Source organism: Neofelis nebulosa, chromosome X (genome assembly GCF_028018385.1).
Source record: "Neofelis nebulosa isolate mNeoNeb1 chromosome X, mNeoNeb1.pri, whole genome shotgun sequence".
NCBI classification, from domain to species: domain Eukaryota; kingdom Metazoa; phylum Chordata; class Mammalia; order Carnivora; family Felidae; genus Neofelis; species Neofelis nebulosa.
Window position 1 is genome coordinate 46,861,057 of NC_080800.1, and position 27,431 is coordinate 46,888,487.

The following is a 27,431-nucleotide window of genomic DNA, read 5'->3' on the forward strand; positions in this document are numbered from 1 at the left end:
AAAAAAAAAAAAAAAAAAAACGTTGAAAAAAAAAAAAATTTTTGTTTCACGTTTATTTGTTTTTGAGACAGAGAGAGACAGAGCATGAACGGGGGAGGGTCAGAGAGAGGGAGACACAGAATCTGAAACAGGCTCCAGGCTCTGAGCTGTCAGCACAGAGCCTGACGCGGGGCTCGAACTCATGAACTGTGAGATCGTGACCTGAGCCGAAGTCAGCCGCTTAACCAACTGAGCCACCCAGGCGCCCCTTTAATGTTTATTTTTTGAGAGGGAGAGAGCGAGAGAGCGAGAGAGAGAGACAGAGTGTGAGCATGGGAGGGGCAGAGAGAGAGGGAGACCCAGAATCCAAAGCAGGCTCCAGGCTCTGCACTGTCAGCACAGAGCCTTATGTGGGGCTTGAACCCACACAATGTGAGATCATGACCTGAGCCCCGAAGTTGGACGCCTAACTGACTGAGCCACCCAGGTGCCCCTCTCCTTCAATCTTAAGAGGAACATTGACTCTCACATTTACCTGCTTGGAGGTAAAACAAAACAAAACAAAACAAAACAAAACAAAACAAAGCAAAAACAACCTATGACTTTGTTGAAGTTCTTATTTAAACCAGGTTTGTGAGTCAATGTCTCATTTCATTATCAGGGCTGTATTATTGGAGGCCTTAGATGATTGAAGCCCTTCCAACCCCAAACCCAAATGAACCTTCCTTGGCAGACTGAACAGTCCCTCTTCCCTTGTGTGATGAGGTTATTTTTGCCTTGCTTGAGGATGCTGATGGGTCACCTTGCAAGGAAATCTTAGTTCTCCCCATGTCCTGATATTTCCTACTTTTTCCAAACATAAAACTATAGTGGATCCCACTCCGAGGAAGTATGGTTATGAGGTTATATCCTGTAGTAGAGTGTTATATGAAAAAAAGAACTAGAGTTACTCACTTATTTGTATCTCATCCTTCGGGTAATATACTTGGGAAAGGATTCTGAAGAGTCTACCAAGGAGGGAAAATATAAATTTAGATCAGGAGAATGTTATCAGTATGAGTGTCTTTAAAGGAACTTCTAAATTCTATAGAGTAGGTCAGTCAGCTGAGTATATTGGACTCCTTACATCATCATAGAGATTGGAATATATCCTGTCTGGTACAAATATTTATTCTGTACTTGGTTTTTCTTTCACTGCCTGTCATCCTCCTCAACACACCATCATCTGTGATCTTACTGAATGTTTTATACAATGTAATAGTATCAGTATCTTGCTCGTATTAGTTCCAAGCAAGAAAATTGTTTTATAGACCACATGGAATTGGTGATCTGGTTTTACCATACACCTTTTTATCCAAAAGCAGCTGGCTTTATACAATATTGAAATAATTCACCAAAGTCCCAGTGAGAGCATTTTACTAGCAACCAAAGATTTTCTCCATGTTGCATGGCATATAGTTATAGACCTATAGTAATTTTGTTTTGTTTAGGTTCTATTGTCCAACCTCTGTTCTTGCTCGCCTGTGTTGCTCCTTTCTGATTCTTTGGACTATTTTCTCTTCCACCCTCCTTCCACCCCACTCCCATATGATGTGTGCTGTGCTGCTGCTGTTGGTTACCCAGTGTTTACACTAAGCCAATGATCTTGGCTTCACCCCTTTTAGATCTGTTCAGTTTTGTTGTTGAATATGCCAGCATGGGATGCATAGTTATCTAATACTATTGCAAAAGGAGAACTGACATAGAGAAACTCGGAGAAGCAACTGTGGCTGCATTGCCTTCCAAGTGAAATGATCAGGAGAATGTATTTGTAGGTGTCATTGGTGACACCTTGCAGATGAGAGCTTAACTGTATGCCAAGGGAGAGCTAAAGACCAACAGCAGAATATTGGAGTCCTCTGTCAAGGAGCCTCCATGGTGGCCTAGAGCTGGAAGGCTTTGCCCATGGAGACACAGAGGAGGAGTCTGGTGAGTCAGCTTGGACCAGGGGCCCTCAGGTGAGGGAAGGCAAGAGCATAAAACCTAAGTCTATGTCCCCCACTGAGAAGAAAAGCTAGTAAAAACAAGATAAAAGGGGCCAGCCAAATGCCTGAGGCTGGATAATCCCCTTGCATACTTTTGGCTTCTGTAATCTTGTTTGCCTCCTGCCTCCACTAACTACCCATGTAGCACCATTGATAAGGGCCCCCTCCCCTTTATCTTTTGTCTCTCAACCCCTTACCATCCCAGCCATAAAAGGAGGCCGATGTCACGGTTTGGGGCCCAGCCTTTGGAGGTGACTCTGCTGGGCCAGCACCGGTGCACAATAAACAGTCTTTTCTGATTCCCTGAGTGTGTGTGGCTTGTCTCTTCCTGGGTGCCAAGTATTTGCTGTAACACCACAAGTTTGGAGGGAAAGGCCGCCTTAGCTTCCCCATCCTTTTCCTCACCGAAGGTCAAAATAGGGGCAATTTCTTGCCAAAAAAGGAGCCCCTTATCTGTCTACTCCAAAACTGGCTTTCTTCTGTAGAAGAATTGAGAAACTGGTGAGGACTGTGAAGCTTAGAGCTCTGTTGGAGTCTTCTAAGATGGTGGGAATGAGGAAGCCATGGTGTGTGTGTGCCCATACCTGAAGCCCAGGCTTCCTGGAGGAAGAAGGACTGAAGAGTGTGTTATCACCTGGGGTAAGAGTATTGTGGATCACTGTTGTTGGGAAGACAAAGCCCAGGAGGCTAATGTGTGCAAATACGCCTTTACTGCTAGGGCTCATTAGCCCCCACAGAGCAAGAGTGGAAAAATCCATGCTGTGGCAGCCTTGTCAGCTTCTACAACCTTTTCCTTGGAGAGCCGCTTGAAATTGCAGAATAAATTGTCAAGAGTTTTTTTTTACCCCAACATTTGACTTAGCAGAGTTGTGCCAGGGACCAGATTATGGAGAACTTATCTATAACCAGGGATCAATTTTAAAGATGTCTGTTTCATTTTAGTCTTTAAAAGCAAGTTTAATTCTTGTTTTCTTTTCTACAGATTTTATTTTAAATTATTTTTATAATAATAACAATATTCCAACATGTTTCAGTATTTGTTAGGCTCCGATGATGGCAGGGCACAACACAATGATACCTAGAGATGAAAGAACTTTTTATTATTTAAAGCTCCAAAAGAAAACAGGTTGCCACACAGGGCCACACAGGGCCACACAGGGCCACACAGGGCATTGAACCCAGGAAAAGGGTAACTTCAAGCTGGAACTGTAGAAAGCAGCTTATATATGGCAAGCAGAGTGGGGTTAGCTAAATTTCATGGGTTTCCTGGGATTGGGTATTATAAATAATTCTGTAAGCGCAAGGAAGTAGGGAATGTCTCTGGATATTTGGCATCTGACAGTAAGTGTTGTAATTCAGGAGTGTTAGAGCCAGAGAAGGGAAGCGGTTGGACTTAAGAAACTGTGCTTGGAGTGGAATTGAGAATTTTACCCATGATGTCTTAATTCGGACAAAATAGAACTTGTGAGATTTATTACAAACAGATAGGGAAGCAATTGAAACCTTTCTTCTGCCTAGTTTCACTTTTATTTGTTTAACGTTATTAATGCTTTTACATATTTTACATCTTTATTCAAAATGTCAATCTGTGGATAATTCCATGTGTAAAGGCAGGGGGTGGATCCATAAGGGATGGAAAATCAAGTGATAAGGGCCTCAATAGGGGATTTAACTGTTAATTACCATTGCCAAAGTAATGTGCCACAAGAAATGACTTGGTAAAGGAGTTGGTCTTTTTACTTTTTAGTTCATTGAAAATATATTTTGTGAAGGCAGGGTTATTCATGGCATAAAACACTTCGTATCTTGTCCAAAAAGGAAAGAAAAAAATCCCGTAACCTGGTTTTAAGAAATAAAATCATTGAATTAGGTGATTTAAACAATAGGAACTTTTCACTGATGTCATATTACCAGTAGCACAAATTAGTAAGATTTTCTATATCTATCTATATCTATATTGATAGATTAGTATAGATATAGATATAAACATAGTGTAAAGTATAAGTCACAGCTTTTTTTTGCCTTATGGATATCCAATTGTTGTACAGTCATTTGTTCAAAAAACAACTTTCTCTGTAATGCCTGAAGTTCCAAAACCTCCCACAAAAGACCACCAGAGTCGTAAGTCAAAGCCAAGCGGCAAGGGTCGTTTACTGCAGGTTCGAACCTGGTCCTCTGCGCACTCGTCGCCGGTGACGCAAGAGGCCACGATTAGGGTTGGTATAGCGTTTTTATAGACAGAGACAAATAGCACAGGGGAGGTTTTTACTTGTGGCGGGAGGAAGAAAGGGGGAAGGGGGTAGGTGAGGAATGTGCTAAGCAAGCAGGTTTACAGAAGCGAGAAATGCCGGTTAGTTTGTATACAATCACTCATTTCATTACATATCAGACTACATTTAGGAAGTTTTACAGCCCATTCTACTACACAGCGGGTTACAATCAGGAAAGGTCTCACAATGCTCATAGCAAACAGCAAGCAAAACAGACTTCTCAGCAATTGTATTTCTTATCAAAGATCCATAATAAGCAGAAAAGAGAACCTAGCTTTAAACTAAGGCAGGGCTGTCATTTGGATTCAAAGCTGTTCCTTTCATTCCCCCCTTTTCCTTGTGCCTAAAGAACCAATCTTGGATCTTTAGTTTTCTATTTGTAATGTCTCGAGCGGTTGGTACTGAGTTCGTAAGACCATTAATTGTACAGCATTGAACCTGTCTTGGACAAAATTAATAATTTTGTTTATGATGCAGAGGCCTAATGTGAGAGCGAGAAGTAGAATGGCCAGAGGCCCAAGTAAAGCGGAGAGCAGGGTAGTATTATAGACTTCCTGGGTTTCTAAATTAGAAACCTTCCAAGTTAAAGTATAGGGTATGTGGGGGTTGCCCATAATACTTATCAGTCCGTAGGAGGTGAGCAGGAGCACGCTAGTGAGTGTTCCTCCGATCATTGTGGGTCCGGAGCTGCTGCAACAGTCTTGGTATGGGACACCCAGGCTTTGGTTTCAGCTGGTTTTCGGGGTCAGGTTTTCGACGCAGAGTCAATTTTAAAGGATGGGTCTTACTCTGGTCAACCGTCCAGGCGGTGTTGGCTTCCGGCACGAAGTCTTCTCGAACCGCAAAGGGATCAGCTGGTCGGGCGTGGGTGTAATGGATCCAGGTAGCAATCCCGTCGACTTTGAGAGCAGTGGGTGTGGTTAGGATCACAATGTAGGGTCCCCTCCACCGTGGTTGGAGGGTCTCTTGCTTGTGTCTCCGCACGTATACCCAATCTCCGGGTCGGTAGTGATGCGGCTCAGGAGGGGGCCCGTTTTCATAAATGGCTCTCAATCGGGGCCAAACTTCCTGGTGGGTGTGCTGGAGTTCCCTCAGGGAAATAAGAAGTTTATGATCATCAAATTCAGTTAACACATTAGACTGTAGGTTGGGAATTATAGGGGGGGGCACTCCATACATGATTTCAAAGGGGGTTAATCCCAGTTTGTAAGGGGAGTTCCGCACCCTGAACAGAGCGTAGGGGAGTAAGACTACCCAATTAGCGCCAGTCTCTATGGTCAATTTAGTTAAGGTCTCTTTTTTAGAGTTCTATTCATTCTTTCTACCTGTCCTGAGCTTTGGGGTCTATATGCACAATGTAGTTTCCAATCAGCCCCAATAAACTGCGCTATCCCTTGTATTACCTTTGAAATGAATGCTGGTCCGTTGTCTGATCCTATTAGGGTAGGAAATCCGTACCTGGGTATGATGTCTTCTAACATTTTCTTTGCTACTACCTGCGCAGTCTCATGCTTGGTGGGGAAGGCCTCTGTCCATCCTGAAAAGGTATCTATAAACACTAACAAATATGTATATCCATATTTTCCAGGCTTTACCTCGGTGAAGTCTACTTCCCAATAGGCTCCCGGCCTGGTTCCGCGGGTTCTGGAGCCAGGGTTTTTCCCGTGGTTGGTGGCGTTAGTTAATTGACAAGCTTTACAGCTAGTGACTATCTGCTCAATTTTTGTCCTGGAGTCTTTAATAGTGATCCTAGCATGTCTTATTAAGTCTTGCATTTTTCTTGTGCCCATATGAGTGGCTCGGTGCATCTTGGATAAGACTTTATTTCCCATTTCTTCTGGGAGGATTATGCTACAGTCTGCTGCTCTCCACCATCCGTTAAGGCACTGAGTTAAAGGTAATTTTTGGATCCAGTTTAGGTCTTCTTTAGTGTAGGCGGGATTTTCTGGTAAGCTAGCTGAACCGGGGTCTGGTAGGGTGGTCATTAAAGCATAGTCCACCTGTAAAGCCGCCTCTCGGGCCACCTGGTCAGCCAAACTATTTCCTCTGGCCACCGGTGTGACCGGTTTTTGGTGGCCTGGGCAATGTATGATGGCTAGTCGTTTAGGCAGCCAGAGTGCCTTTAAAAGAGCCAATATTTCTTCTTTGTTTTTGATAGTTTTCCCCTCTGCAGTTAACAGCCCCCTCTCTCTGTATATAGCTCCATGTATGTGGGCCGTAGCAAAAGCATATCTGCTATCGGTATACACGTTTAGTTTCTTGTCTTTTCCTAAAGTCAGTGCCTTGGTTAAGGCCACAAGTTCAGCTCGTTGGGCAGAGGTGCCAGCTGGCAAAGGCTCTGCCCAAACAGTCTCAGTTTCAGTTGTGACTGCTGCCCCCGCGTACCTTTGACCCTGATGTACAAAGCTGCTGCCGTCAGTGAACCAGGTAACCTCAGCGTCTGGTAGCGGGTGATCCTGTAAATCTTCCCGAACTCCATGAACCTGTGCCAATATCTCAGCGCAGTCATGGAAGGGTGTATCCAAGTCCGGGTCTGGTAACAGGGAGGCAGGGTTTAGTGTTCGGGGGGAGGGGGGGGAGCATAAATGATTCTGAGGGGATTTAATAATAGTCCCTGGTAGTGAACCAGTCGGGCGTTACTTATCCATTGGTCAGGAGGTTGTTTGAGGACTCCCTCGATGGCATGAGGGGTTGTAACATGTAACTCTTGTCCCATAGTTAACTTATCAGCATCCTTTACCATTAGAGCTGTAGCAGCGATCATACGGAGGCAAGGGGGCCAGCCAGCCGCTACTGGGTCTAGTCTTTTTGAAAGATAGGCAATGGGCCTGGGGCATGGACCAAGGAGTTGCGTCAGCACTGCTTTGGCTACCCCCTTGTTTTCATCTACGAAGAGATGAAAGGGTTTGGAGACATCGGGGAGCCCTAAGGCTGGCGCCGACAATAGGGCGAGTTTGATTTGCTGGAAAGCCTGCTCAGTTTTCTCTGTCCACTCAAAGGGCGCCTGTTCTCGGGTGACCAGGTAAAGAGGCTTAGCTATCTCGGCGAACCGAGGTATCCACAAGCGGCAGAACCCGGCCAATCCCAGGAATTCTCTTACCTGCCTTCGCGTTGTGGGTCGGGGGATGCGGAAGACGGTTTCCTTCCGTGCATCAGTGAGCCATCGTTGGCCTTCTCTTAACAGATACCCCAAGTAGGTTACCTCGGATCTGCAAATTTGGGCTTTCTTTGCTGAAGCCCGGTACCCCAGGGCACCAAGTGTCCGGAGGAGATTTTTGGTGCCTTGCAAGCAAGCTTCGGCAGTCTCAGCAGCGATTAAAAGATCGTCAACGTACTGCAAGAGAGTCACTTTGGGGTTTTGATTCCGGTACTCACCCAGATCCTCGTGAAGTGCCTCATCGAACAAGGTGGGTGAGTTTTTAAATCCTTGGGGGAGCCGGGTCCAGGTGAGTTGCCCATTTATGCCTCTCTCAGGATCGGACCACTCGAAGGCGAAGAGCTCTTGACTTTTGGGGGCCAGAGGCAGGCTGAAAAAAGCATCTTTTAAATCAAGGACAGTATACCATTGTCTTTCTGGGCTGAGGGCACTTAGGAGGGTATAGGGGTTGGGTACTGTTGGGTGTATGTCCATGACTCGGCGGTTAACTTCTCTCAGATCTTGTACAGGACGATAGTCCGCACTGTTAGGTTTTCGTACAGGCAGCAGGGGGGTGTTCCAGGCTGAATGGCAGGGACGCAAGATGCCTAAGTCTAGGAGGCGACGGATATGTGGCGTGATGCCATTTCTGGCCTCCATTGACATCGGGTATTGTCGGACCCGAACTGGATCTGCCCCTGGTTTCAGCTCTATGAATAGAGCTGGGCGATGTTTAGCCAACCCCATACCCCCGGTTTCAGCCCATGCCCCTGGAAACTGTTGGAGCCAGGGCTCTATGTTTTGACTTTGTGAGGGTGGCCCCTGGTGGAGTCGATATTCATCTTCTAATCTTAGAGTGTGGTAATGGGTTGGTTGTGAGGGCCAGTCACTTGGGGGCCCCCTGGCGTAAAATGAATTTGGGCCTCCATTTTAGTGAGTAAGTCTCTTCCTAATAAGGGGCATGGGCTGTCGGGGATGACTAGGAAGGAATGGGTGACCTTTCCATTTCCTAGGTCCACAGTCCTCTGGGTGGTCCAGGGATATTTTTTTATTCCGGTAGCCCCTTGGACCCAGGAAGATTTTTTAGAAATTTTTCCATGGGGCCTGATCAAGACCGAATGTTGTGCTCCTGTGTCAACTAAAAATTGAACTGGGTTCCCCTCCACTTGTAGGGTTACCCTAGGTTCGGGGAGGGGATCCGAACCCCGTCCCCCCTATTCTGCCTCTTGAGTGAAGAGGGCGGGTGTGGTTTTTGGCTGCCACGGTTTTTGATCATGACGTGGCTTTTTCTTTCTAGGGCATTCTCGGGCCCAATGGCCTTTTTCTTTGCAATAGGCACATTGGTCCTTATCTAGGGGCTTTTGTTTATCCAGGGGCTTTTGGACAACAGCGGCCAGGACTTTGGTCATTTTCTCGGTGGCTTTAAGTTGCCTGTCCTCTGGAGTCTCTCTATTATTAAAGACACGCTGGGCAATGCGGAGTAAGTCCTGAATCTGTTTTCCCTCCAGGCCCTCTAGTTTCTGGAGTTTCTTTTTAATATCAGTGGCTGCCTGATTTACAAAGGCCATTACAACAGCAGCTTGATTTTCGGGGGCCTCGGGGTTCATGGGGGTATACTGTCTGAAGGTTTCCATTAATCTTTCTAAATAAGTGGCAGGGCTCTCTGTCTTACCTTGTATTACTGAATACACTTTTGCCAAATTAGTGGGCTTGCGTGCAGCAGCCCGGAGACCCGCCATTAGAGTCTGGCGATAAATGCGTAGCCGTCCCCTACCTTCTGCCGTGTTGTAGTCCCAGCCATCCTGTGGGGGTCGGGTCAAGGGAAAAGCTGCATTAATGAGATCAAGGTTAGCAGTGGGTTGGCCGTCATCTCCAGGAACCAGCTTTCTTGCTTCCAATTGAATTCTTTCTCGCTCCTCGGTGGTGAACAGGATTCGGAGGAGCTGCTGACAATCATCCCAGGTGGGTTGGTGGGTAAACATAACGCTGTCTAAGAGACTTATTAAATCTTTAGGGTTGTCAGAAAATCGGGCATTCTGGGTTTTCCAGTTATATAGGTCACTGGTAGAGAAGGGCCAGTATTGAAGTCGGGGGCTCCCCGTCTCATCGGGAGGCCCTATTTCCCGTAAAGGTAAAGCTACGGTGGAGTCAGGAAGGCGGAGTCCTGGCTCATGTGGGGCCCGCCTACGGGTACGTCCGGCCGGCCCTTGGACTTCGCCCCCACTAGGCATAGGCGCGGGTTGAGCCTCCCTATTCTCTGGTTCTCCTATGGGCTGGGCTACGGGAGGCTCTGCCGGCGCAGCAGGGATAGGGGCAGCTTGCGGAATAAGAGGAGGAACCTGGTAAGGGGGAGGGTCAAAGGAAAGTAAATCTTGGTTGTCGGGGAGAACAGGGGGTGCAGTTGGAGTTGGCGGCTTGGGAGGGTTGATAGGTTTAGCCGCTAGGATTCGGCATGACTCTGCTATTAAGGAAGTGGCCATCCAAGGAGGTGGGTTTTCTACTAAATCTTGCCACACCAGAATATAGGGAATCTGATCCGAGTGACCTTCTTTCCCTGGTAGGAAAATTTTTTATTTTACTTTAAGGACCACAGGGAGGCAGAAGGTTCCCTCTGTAGGCCAATTGACCCCAAAGGTGGGCCATTCAGAGCGGCAATAGGTGATCAACTTCCTTTTGCGAATGTCTAGGCTTAAGTTGTGCCCTCTAGCTTTTATGTCCCTGAAGTTGGCGAGAAGGAGGGAGAGAGGGGTGCTCTGCGTTTGGCCCATGTTATGATTCTGAGGAAGAGGAGAAGAGAAGGGGGCGGCACGGAGGGGGCCCTGAAGCGGCTGAAATCAGCGGTGGAGTTCGCACAGGCGACCTCCGAGGGTGAGACCCCTGGCGGCCTGGCTGGGCCCTGGGCGGAGGGGCAGGAGGGAAAGCCGCAAGCAGCTGAGGAAGGAGGAAAGAGGAACAAAGGATGGAATAATTAATTCTGATCAGCCGAAAAAACACTTAATTCCAATAAAACATCCGACGCACGAAAGAAAAACAAGAGCCAACAAGAATCTCTGACAGTGGTTTCAACTTTCTGGGGCCGTCTCGGCCAGCCCAACAGAAAGGGTTATGGCTAGGACGGCGGTTATTACAAGGGCCCAGGGGTGACAATACATTTAGACTGACATAGAAGCACTCGCGTACTCGCCCGTCCGCGTCCCTCGCGGGAACTTAGGTGCCTCTTAGCATGGGCGGGCAGGTATAAACCCCTGCTTGGATCAAGATAAATTTTGACCGCCTTAAGCCGTATGAGGATCACCGCGGAAATCGGGTTAGAGCCCACTCGAATCCCGTAGCTTATGTCGTGGAACTACACATAGGGTAAGTCAGGCGCGTGCCCCTGACTCCCAACAATCATTCCAGTCGATTTAACAGACAGACACACAGACACACATCACATCAAAATACGGGTAACAATTGGCATGCCTAGATGGTTTTTTTTCTTTTAGACGCCTAGAGATATTTCTTAGCACTCTGGAAGTTCATAGAGAAAATGAAAGTATTTAGCTCGCAGGCGCGTTGGGCGTAAGCAGCCCACAGAAAAGAATCCTGATGGGCCAAAAAGGCCCCCGATGGACCAGGAAGGTCCACTGATGGACCAGGAAGGTCCCCAGATGGGCCAAGAAGGCCCCCAGATGGGCCAAGAAGGCCCCCAGATGTCAGTGGACGTCTCCAACTGACCCCGGCCGGGGTCACACCAGCTTCCAGACAGAACCGGTTCTCCAGAGAAGAAACACAGATCAGAGAGAAAAGGAAGAACGTTAGAGCCGGCTTACTTACCGATCGGAATCAAATACGACCCGTTGACCAGAAGTCTGGTGGGCTCTGGGGAGATCTCGCTGGGGCCTCCAAATGTAATGCCTGAAGTTCCAAAACCTCCCACAAAAGACCACCAGAGTGGTAAGTCAAAGCCAAGCGGCGAGGGTCGTTTATTGCAGGTTCGAACCTGGTCCTCTGCGCACTCGTCGCCGGTGACGCAAGAGGCCACGATTAGGGTTGGTATAGCGTTTTTATAGACAGAGACAAATAGCACAGGGGAGGTTTTTACTTGTGGCGGGAGGAAGAAAGGGGGAAGGGGGTAGGTGAGGAATGTGCTAAGCAAGCAGGTTTACAGAAGCGAGAAATGCCGGTTAGTTTGTATACAATCACTCATTTCATTACATATCAGACTACATTTAGGAAGTTTTACAGCCCATTCTACTACACAGCGGGTTACAATCAGGAAAGGTCTCACAATGCTCATAGCAAACAGCAAGCAAAACAGACTTCTCAGCAATTGTATTTCTTATCAAAGATCCATAATAAGCAGAAAAGAGAACCTAGCTTTAAACTAAGGCAGGGCTGTCATTTGGATTCAAAGCTGTTCCTTTCATTCTCCACTTAATTGCCTTTGCACCTTTGTCAAAAATCAGTTTTCCGTATATAATAGGGACTCTTCTGGCCTCTATTATGTTCCTTTGATCTATCCAGCTAGTATGATGCTAGCACAGCGATGTCTTGATTATTGTAGTTTTGAAATCAGATAGGATTAGCTCTCCAACACTATTCTACTTTTTCAAAGTTGTTTTGACTATTCTAGGTCCTTTGCATGCCATATGTATTTTTGAATCAGCATGTAAATTTCTATAAAACATGTATGGGGTTTTGATGGGGATTTCACTGAATTTACAGATCAATTTGGGGATAATTGATCTCTTTAAAAGATTGGGTCTTCTGACTCAAGAACACAGTATACTGTTGCATTTTTTAGGTCTTCTTTAATTCCTCTCACCAATGTTTTGTTGTTTTCAGTGTTGTAGTGAAGACCAGAAAATATGAGCAATGACTGAAATGGACAAGAAAGATATAATCTGAGTAATGACTAGAGAAAACCTCAAACCAGGCATAGGACAGAAGTCCTGTTAGAGGCTGGCAGGTGGTACAAGCTTCCTGCAGTGGGATTCAGACATTCCTCCCCACAATGGTGAACAAAGGCATGTTATTGTTTTTGCCCTTAGCTGAGATACTTCAGATTCCAGGCCTCATTCATAGGTATTTTCTTTTGGAATGATATGAATACCATTCTCATACCTGATCCATGGAAACTAGAGCATCTTTAAGTTATATACAAATTATGTTAGGGTTTAGATGTTTATCTTTTCACTATATAAAATGCCCCCCACAACTTTGTTCTCGTAAATAACAATGATTACTAACATCCCAGAAATAAGAATAAATATAAAGTTTCACGTGGACTGTAATCTACTTTGTGATCTTGTCCAAGACATAGGGATTTGAATAAACCTTATGATATTTGATCCCTCATGTCAAGATGAGAGTAAAAAATGTGTTTCCTACTTGATAGCTATTTCCTCTTCTGTAACAATAGGATTTCTTTGGAATGCAATGCTTTAGGTTTAATCCTTTCTGTCTCTGTCTCTCTTTCTCTCTGTATCTCTCTGTCTCTCCACCTCCACATCTCTCTCTCTCTCACTCATATAAAATAGCTTTCCTGATATTCTTCTCCCTCCTCATCCTTGTTTCTAGGCTCGCTATCTTTTTTTTTTAATTTTTAAAAAGTTTATTATTATTTTTGTAAGTAAAAAAAATGTTTAACTTTTATTTATTTTTGAAAGAGAGAGAGAGAGAGAGAGAGAGAGAGAGAGAGAGAGACAGTGTGCGAGTGAAGGAGGGGCAGAGAGGAGGGAGACAGAATCCAAAGCAGGCTCCAGGCTCTGAGATGTCAGCACAGAGCCCGATGTGGGACTTGAACTCACAAAGTATGAGATCATGACCTGAGCTGAAGTCAGACACTCAACCAACTGAGCCACCCAGGTGCCCCTTATTATTATTATTATTATTATTTTTTGAGAGATACAGAGTGCAAGTGGGGGAGGCAGAGAGAGAGGAAGCCACAGAACTCGAAGCAGGCTCCAAGCTGTCAGCACAGAGCCCAACGAGAGGCACGAACCCACAAACCTTGAAATCATGAACTGAGCCAAAGTTGGACACTTAACCGAGTGAGCCACCCAGGTACCCCCCTTTTATTTAATTAAAGAAGTTCAGCTTTTTTTAATTTAAATTTTAGTTAGTTTATTACTAACTAAATCGGGGAATCAGAAAAGACTCTTCATTTTGCACCAGTGCTGGCCCAGCAGAGTCACCTCCAAAGGCTGGGCATCTGGCTCAGGTTTTGCTGGTCTTTTATACATATGGGCTTCCAGGATGGGTGGAGCTAGTACAGTCAAGCTTCTGGATAGTGGCTGCAGACTGACACAAGAGGCAAGCAAGATTGCAGAAGCCAAAATCATGCAAGGGCAGTATCTGGCCTTGGACATCTGGCTGCCCCTTGCTTTTTTTTTTGTTTTTTTTTTTGTTTTTTTTTTTTTGTTTTTACCAGCTTTCTTTCTCAAGTTATTATACAGTGCAATATTGGTTTCAGGAGTAGAATTTAGTGATTGACAACTTATATACAACAACCATTGCTCATCACACCAAGTGCTCTCCTTAATACCCATCACCCATCTAGCCCATCTCCCACCCACTCCCTCCATCAACCCTCAGTTTTTTCTCTATTATTAAGAGTCTCTAGTGGTTTGTTTTCCTCTCTCTTCTTCCCCTACTGCCCATATGTTCATCTGTTTTGTTTCCTAAATTCCACATATGAGTGAAATCGTATGGTATTTGTCTTTCTCTGACTGACTTATTTCATGTAGCATAATACATTCTAGCTCCAGCCATTGTCGTTGAAAATGGCAAGATTTCATTCTTTTTGGTGGCTAAGTAATATTCCACTGTCTGTATGCATATATACACCATATATATATATATATATATACACACACACACACACATATATACACATATATATATGTGGTGTGTATATATATACCACATCTTCTTTATCCCTTCATCAGTCAATGGACATTTGAGCTCTTTCCATAATTTGGCTGTTGTTGATAATGCTGCTATTAAGGTGCATGTACCCCTTCAAATCTGTACCTTTGGGTAAGTATCTAATAGTGAAATTGCTGGGTCATAGGGTAATTCTATTTTTAACTTTTTGAGGAGCCTCCTAGGCTCAGTATCTTCACTTCACTGTGGCTCCTGCTCTCTGTCTTCAGCTCTCACAACTAGCTTGGCTGTCACCAACCACATATCACAACTTCTCCACTTCTTGTTCTGGGTGTCTGGGGTTCACAATTAGTCCAGGTCCAAACTGAGCTTTCTGCTAGACTTAGACTTAGACTTAAAAGTGGCCTTTTACTTTCATTCAGGGAAGGCTGACTAAAGCCTTGGTTTCATGATGAAGTCTTGGTGTCACGAGGCACAGCACAGCTATAGACTCTCCATGTTACAAGGATACCCACTGTTACCAGCAGGGGAGGGCTCATCTCCAAGACCAGGAAAGCCTCAGTGAAGGCAGAGGAGAAACATAGACTTAAACATTCACACTTGAGAGAGTCTGGGTGTGTGAGCCCCAGTCCTGGGTGTCCCTCAGGGCCTTCTTCTCTGCACGTGGACAGCTGAAGGAAGCCCAGGACCAATTCTATCTCTTCTTCCTGGAGGACCCTGGTCTTCATCACTTTTGTTCAGTCTTTTACAGATGGCCTTCATTTTCCTCCTGCTCTTCTTCCTGCCAGAAGAAGCTCATTTCTGTGGTTAGGGGTAAGTTCTCATATTTTTAATCTTTTTCTCATTGAAAGGTTGATTTTTTAGGCTTTTATTAATGAGACAGGTTGCCTTTTTAGCCTGAGCCCCAAGAGAAATTGGTCTACAGCTTGGCCTTTCCTGAAGGTACAGCCTTGATCCTAAGGCGTTAGGTACAGCCCCAACAGAGCCTGGGGTTTAGGAAAAGGCCCCAAGTCCCCATTCAGATTCTGACCAGCTGCCATCTCTGCCTCCACCCAGTCCCCTTCCGGCCTGAATGCTGGGTCTATAAGTCCTAGCTGGGGCACACCCGTGATGCTAGTCTAGGGGAGACAGAGTCCTGGAGGAAGAAACAGAAGAAAAGCTCCATATGGCTCGATGGGATATATGGCTATGGGATGAGGAATGACCCAAAAATACCCACCCACTGACCTGCTGTGGGGCTGCAGACTCAGCTCCTGACCTCCATGGGTCTCGGTCACCTCATCTGCACAATGGGCAGAAATGCATTCCTAGCACACAGAGGACACTCTTAAATGAAGGGGGATCTGAAGTGATAAGAAAGTAGATTTGGCCCAAGAGAAGGAGAAGCAGATTAGAGTTGCTGTAGAAGACCTGACTTGGACCTCCTTAGGTACAGCCAGGGTCTGCCTCTCTGGAAGTGGTCAGGACAGTCAGACAGGTGAGAAGCTCTGAAATCAGAATCATGGGCCAGTTGAAGTCTCTGCAGTGCTCTGTAGTGACCAGGCATGTGTGTCACAGGCCCTGTTTTGTTTATCCTCATCCCTACCCATGGGTAACCCCAGGATGAGCTCAGGGAGCTCACTGCCCCATTGGTTACTGTGAACATCTACAGTCATTAGAGTCATGTGTCATCTTCACAGCATCCCTTGGTTAGTACTAGTGTAATTTATTCAAACAGTGGCTCACATGTTCTGAAATGGTTTTGATAATGTGTCATTATTTATTATAGCCAGAGTTTATTCAACCACTCTTTTTGTAGATGGATAAGTGGTGTATGATTTAAGTTTTTGCGATCTTATACTAGCAATGGTGAACATTCTTTGACTTACAATAATACTCATATACAAATTCTATTTCTAGTAGCTAAAAACTAGAAACAACTCAAATACCTACCAATAGAAAAATACATAAGTAAATTGTGCTAGATTCACAGTATGGAATACCACATAGGTATGAGAAGGAATGAACTAAACCCCACACAGATAAAATGTTAAGTGAAAGGAACTAGATACAAAACAGGACATGCTATATGATTCACTTTATATATAGTTCAAAAGCTAACAAAACTGGTGTTTAGGCATACACACAAGCTGTGCTGAAACAGTTTTACAGAAAGCAAGGATTCTAGGGGCGCCTGGGTGGCTCAGTCGGTTGAGCGGCCGACTTCGGCTCAGGTCATGATCTCGCGGCCCGTGAGTTCGAGCCCCGCATCAGGCTCTGTGCTGACCGCTCAGAGCCTGGAGCCTGTTTCAGATTCTGTGTCTCCCTCTCTCTCTGACCCTCCCCCGTTCATGCTCTGTCTCTCTCTGTCTCAAAAATAAATAAACGTTAAAAAAAAATTTAAAAAAAAGAAAGCAAGGATTCTAACCTGCCTAGCAGGCAATTTTTATTTTAATTTTAATAAAAAAAATTTTTAATTTTTTATTTGTAACTACTAATCTATTTTTTTAAGTTTTTAATTCCAGTTAGTTAATACAGTGTTATATTAGTACAGTATATTAGGTGTACAATATAGTTATTCAACAATTCCCTTCAGGATGAGTGCAGTCCTTAATCCTCATCATCTATTTAACCCATTCCCCCATCCACCTCTGATAACCATCAGTTTGTTCTCTATAATTGAGAATCTGTTTCTTTTTTTAATTTAAATTAAGTTAGTTAACATATAGTGTAGAATTGGTTTCAGGAGTAGAATTCAGTGATTCATCACTTACATACAACGCCCAGTGCTCATCCCAGAAAGTGCCCTCCTTAATGCCCATCACCCATTTAGCCCATACCCCCACCTGCCACCCCGCCAGCGAATTCTGTCTGTGTTCCGTGTTTAAGAGTCTCTTCTGGCTTGCCTCCCTCTCTGTTTTTATCTTATTTTATATTTTCCTTCCCTTCCCCTATATTCATCTGTTTTGTTTCTTAAATTTGCCATATGAGTGAAATCATATATTTGTCTTTCTCTGACTGACTTATTTTGCATAGCATTATACTCTCTAGTTCCATCCATGTCATTGCAAATGGCAAAGATTTAATTCCTTTTGATGGCTGAGTAATAGTCCATTGTATATACCTACCACATCTTCTTTATCTATTCATCAAACGATGGACACTTGGGCTGCTTACTATAATTTGGCTACTGTAAATAATGCTGTTATAAACATAAGGGTGCATGTATCCCTTTGAATTAGTATTGTTGTATTCTTTGGGTAAATACCCAGTAGTGTGATTGCTGGATCATAAGGTAGTTCTATTTTTAACTTTTTCAGGAACCTCCATACTGATTTACAGAGTGGCTGCACCAGTTTGCATTCCCACTAACAGTGCAAAAGGGTTCTTTTTCTCCACATTCTCACCAACACCTGTTGTTTCTTGTGTCTTCGATTTTAGCCATTCTGACATGTGTGAAGTGATATCTCATTGTCATTTTCATTTGCATTTCCCTGATGGTAAGTGATGATGAACATCTTTTCATGTGTCTGTTGTATATCTATTCATGTTTTCTGCCCATTTTTAAATTGGATTATACGTGTTTTGGGTGTTGAGTTTTATAAGTTCCTTATGTATTTTGGATACTAACTCTTTTTTTAAAAAAAGTTTATTCATTTTTGAGAGAGAGCTTGCAGGCTGGGGAGGGGCAGAGAGAGAAAGAGAGACAGAGGATCCAAAGCAGGCTCCACACTGTCAGTGAGAGCCTGATGTGGGGCTCAAACTCATGAACAGTGAGTCATGACCTGAGCTGAAGTCGGACACTCAACTGACTGAGCCATCCAGGCACCCTGGATACTAACCTTTTATCAGACATGTCATTTGCAAACATTTTCTCCCATTCCGTAGGTTGCTTATAGTTTTATTGATTGCTTCCTTTGCTGTGCAGAAGGTTTTTATTCTGGTGAAATCCCCATAGTTCATTTTTGCTTTTGTTTCCCTTGCCTCAGGAGACATATCTAGAAAAAAGTTGCTATGGCTAATGTCAAAGAGGTTACTGCCTGTGTTCTCGTCCAGGATTTTTATGGTTTCAGGTCTCACATGTAGGTCTTTGATCCATTTTGAGTTTATTTTTGTGTATGGTGTAATAAAGTGGTTCAGTTTATTACTTTTGCAGGTTGCTGTCCAGTTTTCCCAACATCATTTGTTGAAAAGACTGTTCTTTTCCCATTGGGTATTCTTTCCTGCTTTGTCACAAGTTAATTGTCCATATAGTTGTACTACCATATTGTTTTGACTACTACTGATTTGTAATATAATTTGAAGTCTGGAATTGTGATACCTCTACTTTTGATTTTCTTTTTCAAGATTTGCTTTGGCTATTCAAGGTCTTTTGTTGTTCTGTATATATTTTAGGATTGCTTGTTTAGTTCTGTGAAAAATGCTGTTGGTATTTTGGTAGTGATTGTATTAAATCTGCAGATTGCTTTGGGTAGTATGGGCATTTTAACAATATTTGTTCTTCCAATCCATGACATGGAATGTTTTTCCATTTTTTTTGGTGTCATCTTCAATTTCTTTTATCAGTGTTTTATAGTTTTCAGAGTATTGGTCTTTCAACACTCTGGTTAAATCTATTCCTAGATATTTTATTGTTTTTGATGCAGTTGTAAATTGGATTGTTAATTTATCTTTCTGCTCTTTCATTGTTAGTGTAAGATTTATGTACATTGATTTAGTATTCTGTAACTTTACTGAAGTAATTTATCAGTTCTAGTAAATTTTTGGTGGAGTCTTTCGAGTTTTCTATATATAGTATCATGTTATCTGCAAATAGTGAAAGTTTTACTTCTCTCTTACCAATTTGGATGCCATTTATTTCCTTTTCTTGTGTAAGTGAATGCCCAACACAGGGTAACCTCAGCAGTGGAACGTTTTAAAAATAAAATGAATAGATGAACTGTTCTATGGATATTAGTTAGCCTCTTTTATCAGCCACCCCTCTCATTGTCCGATGGGCTTCTGAACAAATTGGCCATGAGGCAGGGGACAAAGTTATGCATGGACTCAGTAAATGGCACCAACCCCCGGGTTATCAGCCAACTAGCTGGTGGCAGGTTGATTTTATTGGACCTCTTCCATCACGGAAGGGGAACATTTTGTTCTTACTAGAATAAACAAGTACTGTGGAGATTAATTTGCGTACAGTGCTTCTGCCAAAACTATCATCGGTGGACTTACATAATGCTTTATCTACCACTGTTGTATGCCAGGCAGCATGGTCTGATGAAGAAACTCATTTTGGTCATGGAATTCACTAGTCTTATCATGTTCCTCACTATTCAGAAACTGGTGGCTTGATAGAATGGTGGCATGTCCTTTTGAAGAATCTGTAATGGTGTCAGGTAGGTGGCAGCTAGGTAGGAGTGGGGCAAGCGTCTCCAAGGGGCTGTATATGCTCTGAATCAGTGTCTAATATATGCAGCGATTTTTCCCATAGCCAGGATTTGGGGTCCAGCGGTCAGAAGGTGGAAATGGAAGTTCCATATTCTTTCTTCTCCTCATGGATGTGTGACTTCCACAAGCCTGGCATTAATGGTATCTTTCAGATGTAACTAGGCTGTTTGAATCCTCACATGACCCGTACTGGGGATAGCAGAAGGAGTAAGGTTCGGTCTCAGGGCCTCATCCTCACAGATGAGTGCAATTTTAGGTGCCACGTTCAAGTCTGACCTGGGCTAAAATTTGTCTAAGCCTCTCACACATCCTACCCCTCGATATGTACTGGAAACTGAGCCACTCAGAGCTGCATCAGCTTGCCTAAACTCACAGATACAGTTACTAAGTGATGGAGCTGGGATTCTACTTCAGATACACCTTTCCTCAAAGCTAGAATTGGTGCAGACACATCTGTACTGTGAGGCCTTTTCTGGAGGAACAGGTGTAATTAACCAGAGCATTTTACCAACTGGTTGTGGTAACCATGCCAAAGTCATGTTTGATTCCATGACATACTCACTCTCGGAAGTCTGAAGTGCAGGAAAGCTTCAGGCACAGTTCTTTAACAAGGGAGGACATTATTATCCACAGAACAAGGTTTTTGTATAAAGGCTGAGCCCTGCTTTACTTCCCTTTTAATTCTATCCCTTGGAAAAGACTATAAAGCAGAACTAAGTAAGTAAAAAGTAAATAAATAACACTGGAGAAGATGAGAGATAAGTTACTGTGCTACATTTCTGGAAATTGGGAGGCCAGTTAGGGATATACATCAAGACGTCAGTGTAAACTCTGCATGATCCATACATTTTCTTTTTTAAATGCATTTTTTAGGTTTATTTATCTATTTTGAGAGAGAGAGAGAGAGAGAGAGAGAGAGAGAACACATAAGTGGGGGTGGGGCAGAAACAGAGGGAGAGAGAGAGAATCCCAAGTAGGCTCCATGCTCCCCTCTGCATTGAGCCCAATGTGAGGCTCGATCTCATGACTGTGAGATCATGACCTGGGTCAAAATCAAGAGTCGAATGCTCAACTGACTAAGCCACCCAGGTGCCCCTGTTTTAAAATATTTTCTAGTCAAATGATTCAACAGATGTACAAAGGTTTCTGAACATAGGAATTTACCCTGGTTATATTTGAAATGGTGCACAATTGAAAATAACTGAAATAAACATCCATAAGGTTTGATTGAATGAAACAGACTAATTCCATTCATGGGTTAGTATACTTTTAAAACTCTATGCAGGCCTAGAAAGCTTTAGGCAACACTCACTAAATAAAGTTTGGCCCCTGTAGAGAAAAGTGTTAACATCAGAAAGAACACAAAGCCCCTGTGTTGTTTTCGGGTCAAGGTATCTTACACATGCCACTTGTGTTAGTCCAGAGCCTTCAAGGAGCAGATGTTAAAACAGAATTCAACGTGCAAGAAATTTATTAGGGGAAACAACTTTGAGAGAAAGTGGGCATTCGGAAGAAGCTGGGAGAGCCTTCGGAATAGGATTCTGGTTTGAACTCCAGTGAAGAAGAGAGAAGGAATAAAGGCTGGGTAGAAGCATCTTTGAGAAGTTCTCCTTTTTTTTTAAATGCTTATTTATTTTTGAGAGAGAGAGAGAGAGAGAGCGAGCATGAACGGGGGAGGTTCAGAGAGAGAGGGAGACATAGAATCTGAAGCAGGCTTCAGGCTCTGAGTTGTCAGTACAGAGCCTGATGTGGGGCTCGAACTCATGGACCTTGAGATAATGATCTGAGCTGAAGTTGGACGCCCAACTGACTGAGCCACCCAGGTGCCCCTCAATAAACAGGCTCTTAACTATAGAGAACACACTGATGGTAACCAATGATGGGGAGATGGGTGAACTAGGTGATAAGGATTAAAGAGTACACTTATGATGAGCACTGAGTCGTGTATAGAATTGATGAATCACTATACTGAAACTAATAGAACACCATATGTTAACTATACTGGAATTTACAAAAAGATTTATTGAGTTATAGAAGATATTTAAAAATTGCATGTATTTAGTGTATACATTTAGAAGAGTTTGTGCATGTGCATACACACATGATACCATCACCACAACAAAGATAGTAAACATATCCATCACATCCAAAAATTTTATTGTGTTCTCTTATGTGTGTGTGTGTGTGTGTGTGTGTGTGTGTGTATTTTGGATAAAAACCTTTGAGATCTATTCTGTGAACATAATTTATTTTATTTAATTTTTTTTTTTAATGTTTTTTATTTATTTTTGGGACAGAGAGAGACAGAGCATGAACGGGCGGGAGAGGGGCAGAGAGAGAGGGAGACACAGAATCGGAAACAGGCTCCAGGCTCCGAGCCATCAGCCCAGAGCCTGATGCGGGGCTCGAACTCACGGACCGCGAGATCGTGACCTGGCTGAAGTCGGACGCTTAACCGACTGCGCCACCCAGGCGCCCCTATTTTATTTAATTTTTAATACATTTTATTATTATTATTCTATTTGAGAGGGAGAGAGCATGTGCGTGCAAATGGGGGAGTGGGGCAGAGGGAGAGAAAGAAAGAAAGAAAGAAAGAAAGAAAGAAAGAAAGAAAGAAAGAAAGAAAGAAAGAAAGAAAGAAAGACAAACAGAGAGAATCTTAAGCAGGCTCCACACCCAGCATGGAGCCTGACATGGGGCTTGATCCCATGACCTGATATGAAATCAAGAGTTGGAAAGCTTAATCGACTGAGCAATCCGGGAGACCCCGAACATATTTTAAAGTACACAATACTGCATTGTTAACTATACATGCTTTGTTGCACAGAAGATCTCTAGAGCTTACTCATCTTGCATAACAGAAAGCTTATACATATTAAAAAACAATTCCCCATTTCCACCTTCCTTAGCTTCTGGTAACCATCATTCTATTTTCTGCCTCTATGAATTTGTCTATTTTCAATAGTTTATATAAGTGGAATCATGTGGTATTTGTCCTTCTGTGATTGGCTTATTTCACTTAGCATTATGTCCTAGGTTCATTCATGTTGTCACAAATGTCAAGGTTTCCTTCTTTTTTAACGGCTGGATAGTATCTCATTGTATGTACACATCATATTAAAATTTTTTTTAATGTTTATTTATTTTTGAGAGAGAGACAGAGTGCAAGTGGGGGGAGGGGCAGAGAGAGAGGGAGACACAGAATCTGAAGCAGGCTCTAGGCTCTGAAGTGTCAGCACAGAGCCCGACATGGGGCTCAAACTCACGAGCCTTCAAGCCATGAGATCATGACCTGAGCCAAAGTCGGAACCTCAACCAACTGAGCCACCCAGGCACGCCAGTACATCACATTTTCTTTATCCATTTATCTGTCAATGGACATTTGGGTTGTTTCTTATCTTTTAAAAAATGTTTTTAAGTTTATTCATTTGGAGAGAGAGAGAGAGAGAGAGAGAGCGAGCAACCAGGGGAGGGGCAGAGAGAGAGAGAGGGAGAGAGAGAATCCCAAGCAGACTCCGTGCTGTCAGCACAGGGCATGATGCGGGGCTTGAACTCAGGAACCATGAGATGGTGACCTGAGCTGAAACCAAGAGCTGGACGCTTAACTGACTGAGCCACTCAGGCACCCCTGGTTGTTTCCTATCTTGGCTCTTGTGAATAATGATGCAATGAACATGGGGTTTCTGGTATATCTTTGGGATTTTGATTTTATTCTTTTGGAAATATACTCTAAGATTGGTAGATCATACAGTAGTTCTGTTTCTAATTTTTATGAAAAATCCACACTGTTTTCCATATGGCTGTGCCATGCTATATTCTGACCAAAGTGTATAAGAGTTCCAGTTTCACCACATCCTCCGCAACACCTGTTAAGTTTTTACTATTTTTTTGGAACTAGCTATCCAAACAGGTATGATATGATATTTCATTGGAACTCCTTAATGATTTCAGTAAAGTAGAAGGATATAAAATAAACATGCAGAAATCAGTTTCATTTGTATACACTAATAGAAACATTTGATAAGGAAATAAAGAAAACTTTATTATCTAAAACTATATTTATCCCATTCACACTAGCCTCAAAAAGAATAAAATACTTAGGAGTAAATTGAACCAAGGAGGTGAAAGACTGTATGGTGAAAACTGTACAATACTGACCAAAGAAATTCAAGGGACCAATGTGTTGACCTTGAGTAAGATATTGATCTTCTTTCATCCTTAGTTATCTCCTCAATCAAATGGGAATACCTGAGCGGATAGATACGTTTTTTAATAAAAAGGGGCCATTCTGATTGCAGTTGACCCTTGAACAACACGGGTTTGAACTATGCATGTCCACTTATATGCAGATTTTGGTGAAATAGTACAGTACTGTAAATGTATTTTCTCTTTCTCATGATTCTTTTTTTAAAAATGTTTACTTATTTATTGAGACAGAGAGAGAGAGAGAGAGAGAGAGCATGACAGCACGTGCAAGAGGGGAAGGGACAGAGAGAGAGGGAGACATAGAATCTGAAGCAGGCTCCAGGATCTGAGATGTCAGCACAGAGTCTGACCTGGGTATCAAACCCACAAACCGTGAGATCATGACCTGAACTGAAACCAAGAGTCGGATGCTTAACAGACTGGGCCACTCAGGCGCCCCTCATGATTCTTTATATAACATTTTCTTTTCTCTAGATTACTTTATTCTCAGAATACAATACATAATACATATGAGGTAAGTTTTTTTTTTTTTTTTAGTTTCAAGTTTTTATTTAAATTCCAGTTGTTAACATATAGTTTCATATTAGTTTCAGGAGTAGACTTTAGTGATTCATCCCTTACATATAACACCTAGTGCTCATCATAACAAGTGCCTTCCTTAATAGCCATCACCTATGTAACCCATTGCACCCCAACCTCCCCTCCAGCAACCCTGTTTGTTATCTAAGAGTCTGTTTTATGGTTTCATACAAAATAAGTGTTAATCAACTGTTTATGTTATCAATAAGAATTCTGGTCAAAAGTAGTCTATTAGTAGTTAAGCTTTTGGGGAGTCAAAAGTTATGCATGGATTTTCAATTGTGCAAAGGGGTTGGTGCCCTTAACCCCTGCATTGTTCAAGGGTCAATTATATTTAGTTTTTAAGTGAGAGGCCAATTTTAGTTTTGAGTGTAAGGCATAGATGTCGCCCAGTCTTATATCACCAGAATCAAGTATATAAACCCAGTGACCAGTGAATGTGGGAATTCAGGTGAGCTCCTTCACTCTGGTAATGAATCTCCTCTCCTAGTTTTCCTCCTACTTCCTGGCCACTTTTCTCAACGTTTTTATTTTTTTTCTGCTGGGTCCCTTCCCTGTATTTCTCCTTTGCATTTCAACTGATTTTCTGTTTATGTGTGTATCTGCCCCACCAGTTTGGTATCCCCCATAACAAGTACATTGGTCTTTTCATTTCCAGCATCCCACATAGTTCCTGAAACATGGTGAGAATCTGTGCATGTGTATTGAATTAATTAATCTTTTGTGATGATCCTGACAATAGAAGCATCTCTAGCATTTAGGAGTCAGTATTAGAGATATTACATTTGCAGGCACCATGCGTATGACTTTTTTAGTTACAGACTGTGTAGGGGACCATGTCTGCCTTGGTGCCCTTGTGATTTTGTGTGTCCCATGTAGGCTGTGTAGGTAAAGCTATATTGTAAACACCTGACTCTTGGAAGAACACTTTGTGATTCCTCTTGGAGCAGGGGAAGATAAGCAAGCAGCCTGATGAGGGACTTCCACCAGATAGTTTCTCACCTGCCTCCCTCTGTAGCTGGAGGCTGACACAAGGTCGTTCCTTATCCATCTCTTTTCAGTTGAGTACAGGATGTGCTCCTTGCTCCACCTGAGAGTACAGCTCTGGACAGAAAATGCTCACTGCCTTAGGGTGCAGATGTGGAGTCCCCACTGGCAGAGAGACCCCACCACCTGTAGTGTCTGTCGCTGAACACCTTCTATTCAGTCTCAGTCCCTGCAGGACTAAGGTTTCAGGGAGCTGACACCAAGCTGATCTTGCTTTTGCTGTGTCTTTTAAGTGATAAAATGTGTGAAACCATTTGAGCTCATTGTCATCTGATTGGCTGAATCTATAGAAATGCAACAAGCCAAAATAATAGCTGGGGAGTTAACTATGTGGTCCTGTTTGCCTCTGCATTGTAACTTGAAGACTGCCTGACCATTTGACAGACTCTGGTGTTGAGTTGTGCGGGCTGCATGAGGAGAATTTTTACTTTTTTGGCATCACACACAGCAAGGGATACAGTTTTAAGCCTATACCACGACTTAGAGCAACGCTGTCAGTCCTCAGTTATTTACAAACTTACTTCTAGTTAAGTTTCTAAACTCAAACCATTTAAAAAGTTAGTCTCACATCCCTACTTGAAATTCAGAATCAACATCACTTGCTAGAGATGTAAATGTAATGGTAAATGAAATAAAAACTATTTAAATGTAAATGAAAAAAAGAATATAATGGGCCATACCCATTTGCAATGTAATGCCCACTTCATATACATCAACTCCTTGAATCGTCATAACAATCATCTAGTGTAAATATTATAATTTCTATTTTAGAACTGAGGAAACAGTCCCAAAGGATGCAAATATCTTTTGTATCATCACACACTCAGTGTGTGTCAGAGGCAGGATTAAAACCCATGGCTACTTCATGCCACATCCTATAAGGGGACAGAGTAGGTAGGACCCAAATCAACAAGTCTATTTGCCTCAGTCAGTTCCCCTGGTTTCTTTTGGTGTTTTGTTTTTTTTTTTTTTTTTTATCAAGGCCCTCATTTATCCAGTTCCAGAACTTATGCACTTCTCACATATTTTGTGGCAAATCGGGACACCTACCTTTAGTCTCATGTTCAATTTGAACCCTAGATTTTCAGACCTTTTTGACCAGGAAATATTTTAACCTTCTGTAAGAGGGGGAAAAACTGTTGCTTGTACTCCCCTGCCATTCTCTAGGCAGGGTGAATTCTGATTAGGACTCTTAGTTGCCCAGAAGTCCTCAGAAGTATTTCTGGGGGTGTGAGAATGCACATGGGGGCTCAGAGATGTAATTCTTGTATTATGTAAAGTGATAAGGGTATAAAGCTAGAGCCAGGCCTCTGGAGGTGCTTTTGAGATGTGGTGATTGTTAGGCTGATGGAGGGAAAAGGAGATTTGTGCTTTTCCCTCCCTGCCTTTAAATAACTTTTAATGAAATTTCAAAAGTTTTGCAAGAGACGTTGTGACATTTTCCATGAGGATTGTGATATCAGTTATTCTTTCTTTCTCCTTACAAACTGTTGTAAATGACTTTAATATCCCAGTTATATTAAAAAAAATTTTTTTAACGTTTGTTTTTGACAGAGAGAGAGAGAGAGAGAGAGAGAGAGAATGAGCGGGAGAGGGGCAGAGAGAGAGGGAGACCCAGAATCCAAAGCAGGCTCCAGGCTCTGCACTGTCAGCACAGAGCCCAATGCGGGGCTCGAACCCATGAACTGTGAGATCATGACCCGAGCCGAAGTCAGACGCTCAACTGACTGAGCCGCCCAGGCGCCCTTCGAGTTATATTTTTTATATCACAATGAAATAAGTATATTATTATTAAAATTTTTCAAATGTTTGTTTTTGTATAAATGATTTCATCTGGGCACCATGTGATGTCTGTGTGCCACATTTTGGGAAACCTTCCCTTTAAGAGAAGAACAAAGTCTTTTA

At 43.0% G+C, this 27,431-nt stretch overlaps 2 protein-coding genes across 2 annotated transcripts in view; both read right to left on the minus strand.

Moving 5' to 3' along the window:
• The window catches only part of LOC131501823 (P antigen family member 3-like), a 185,115-nt gene that overhangs the window by 11,427 nt on the left and 146,257 nt on the right, over positions 1-27,431 (minus strand). The window lies entirely within an intron of this gene.
• Positions 4,151-10,232, minus strand: LOC131501819 (uncharacterized). Its single transcript, XM_058712212.1, is given in 3 exon segments — positions 4,151-5,572; positions 5,575-6,806; positions 9,184-10,232. Coding segments are annotated over 3 exon segments (2,586 nt in total). The 5' UTR covers positions 9,890-10,232; the 3' UTR covers positions 4,151-4,924.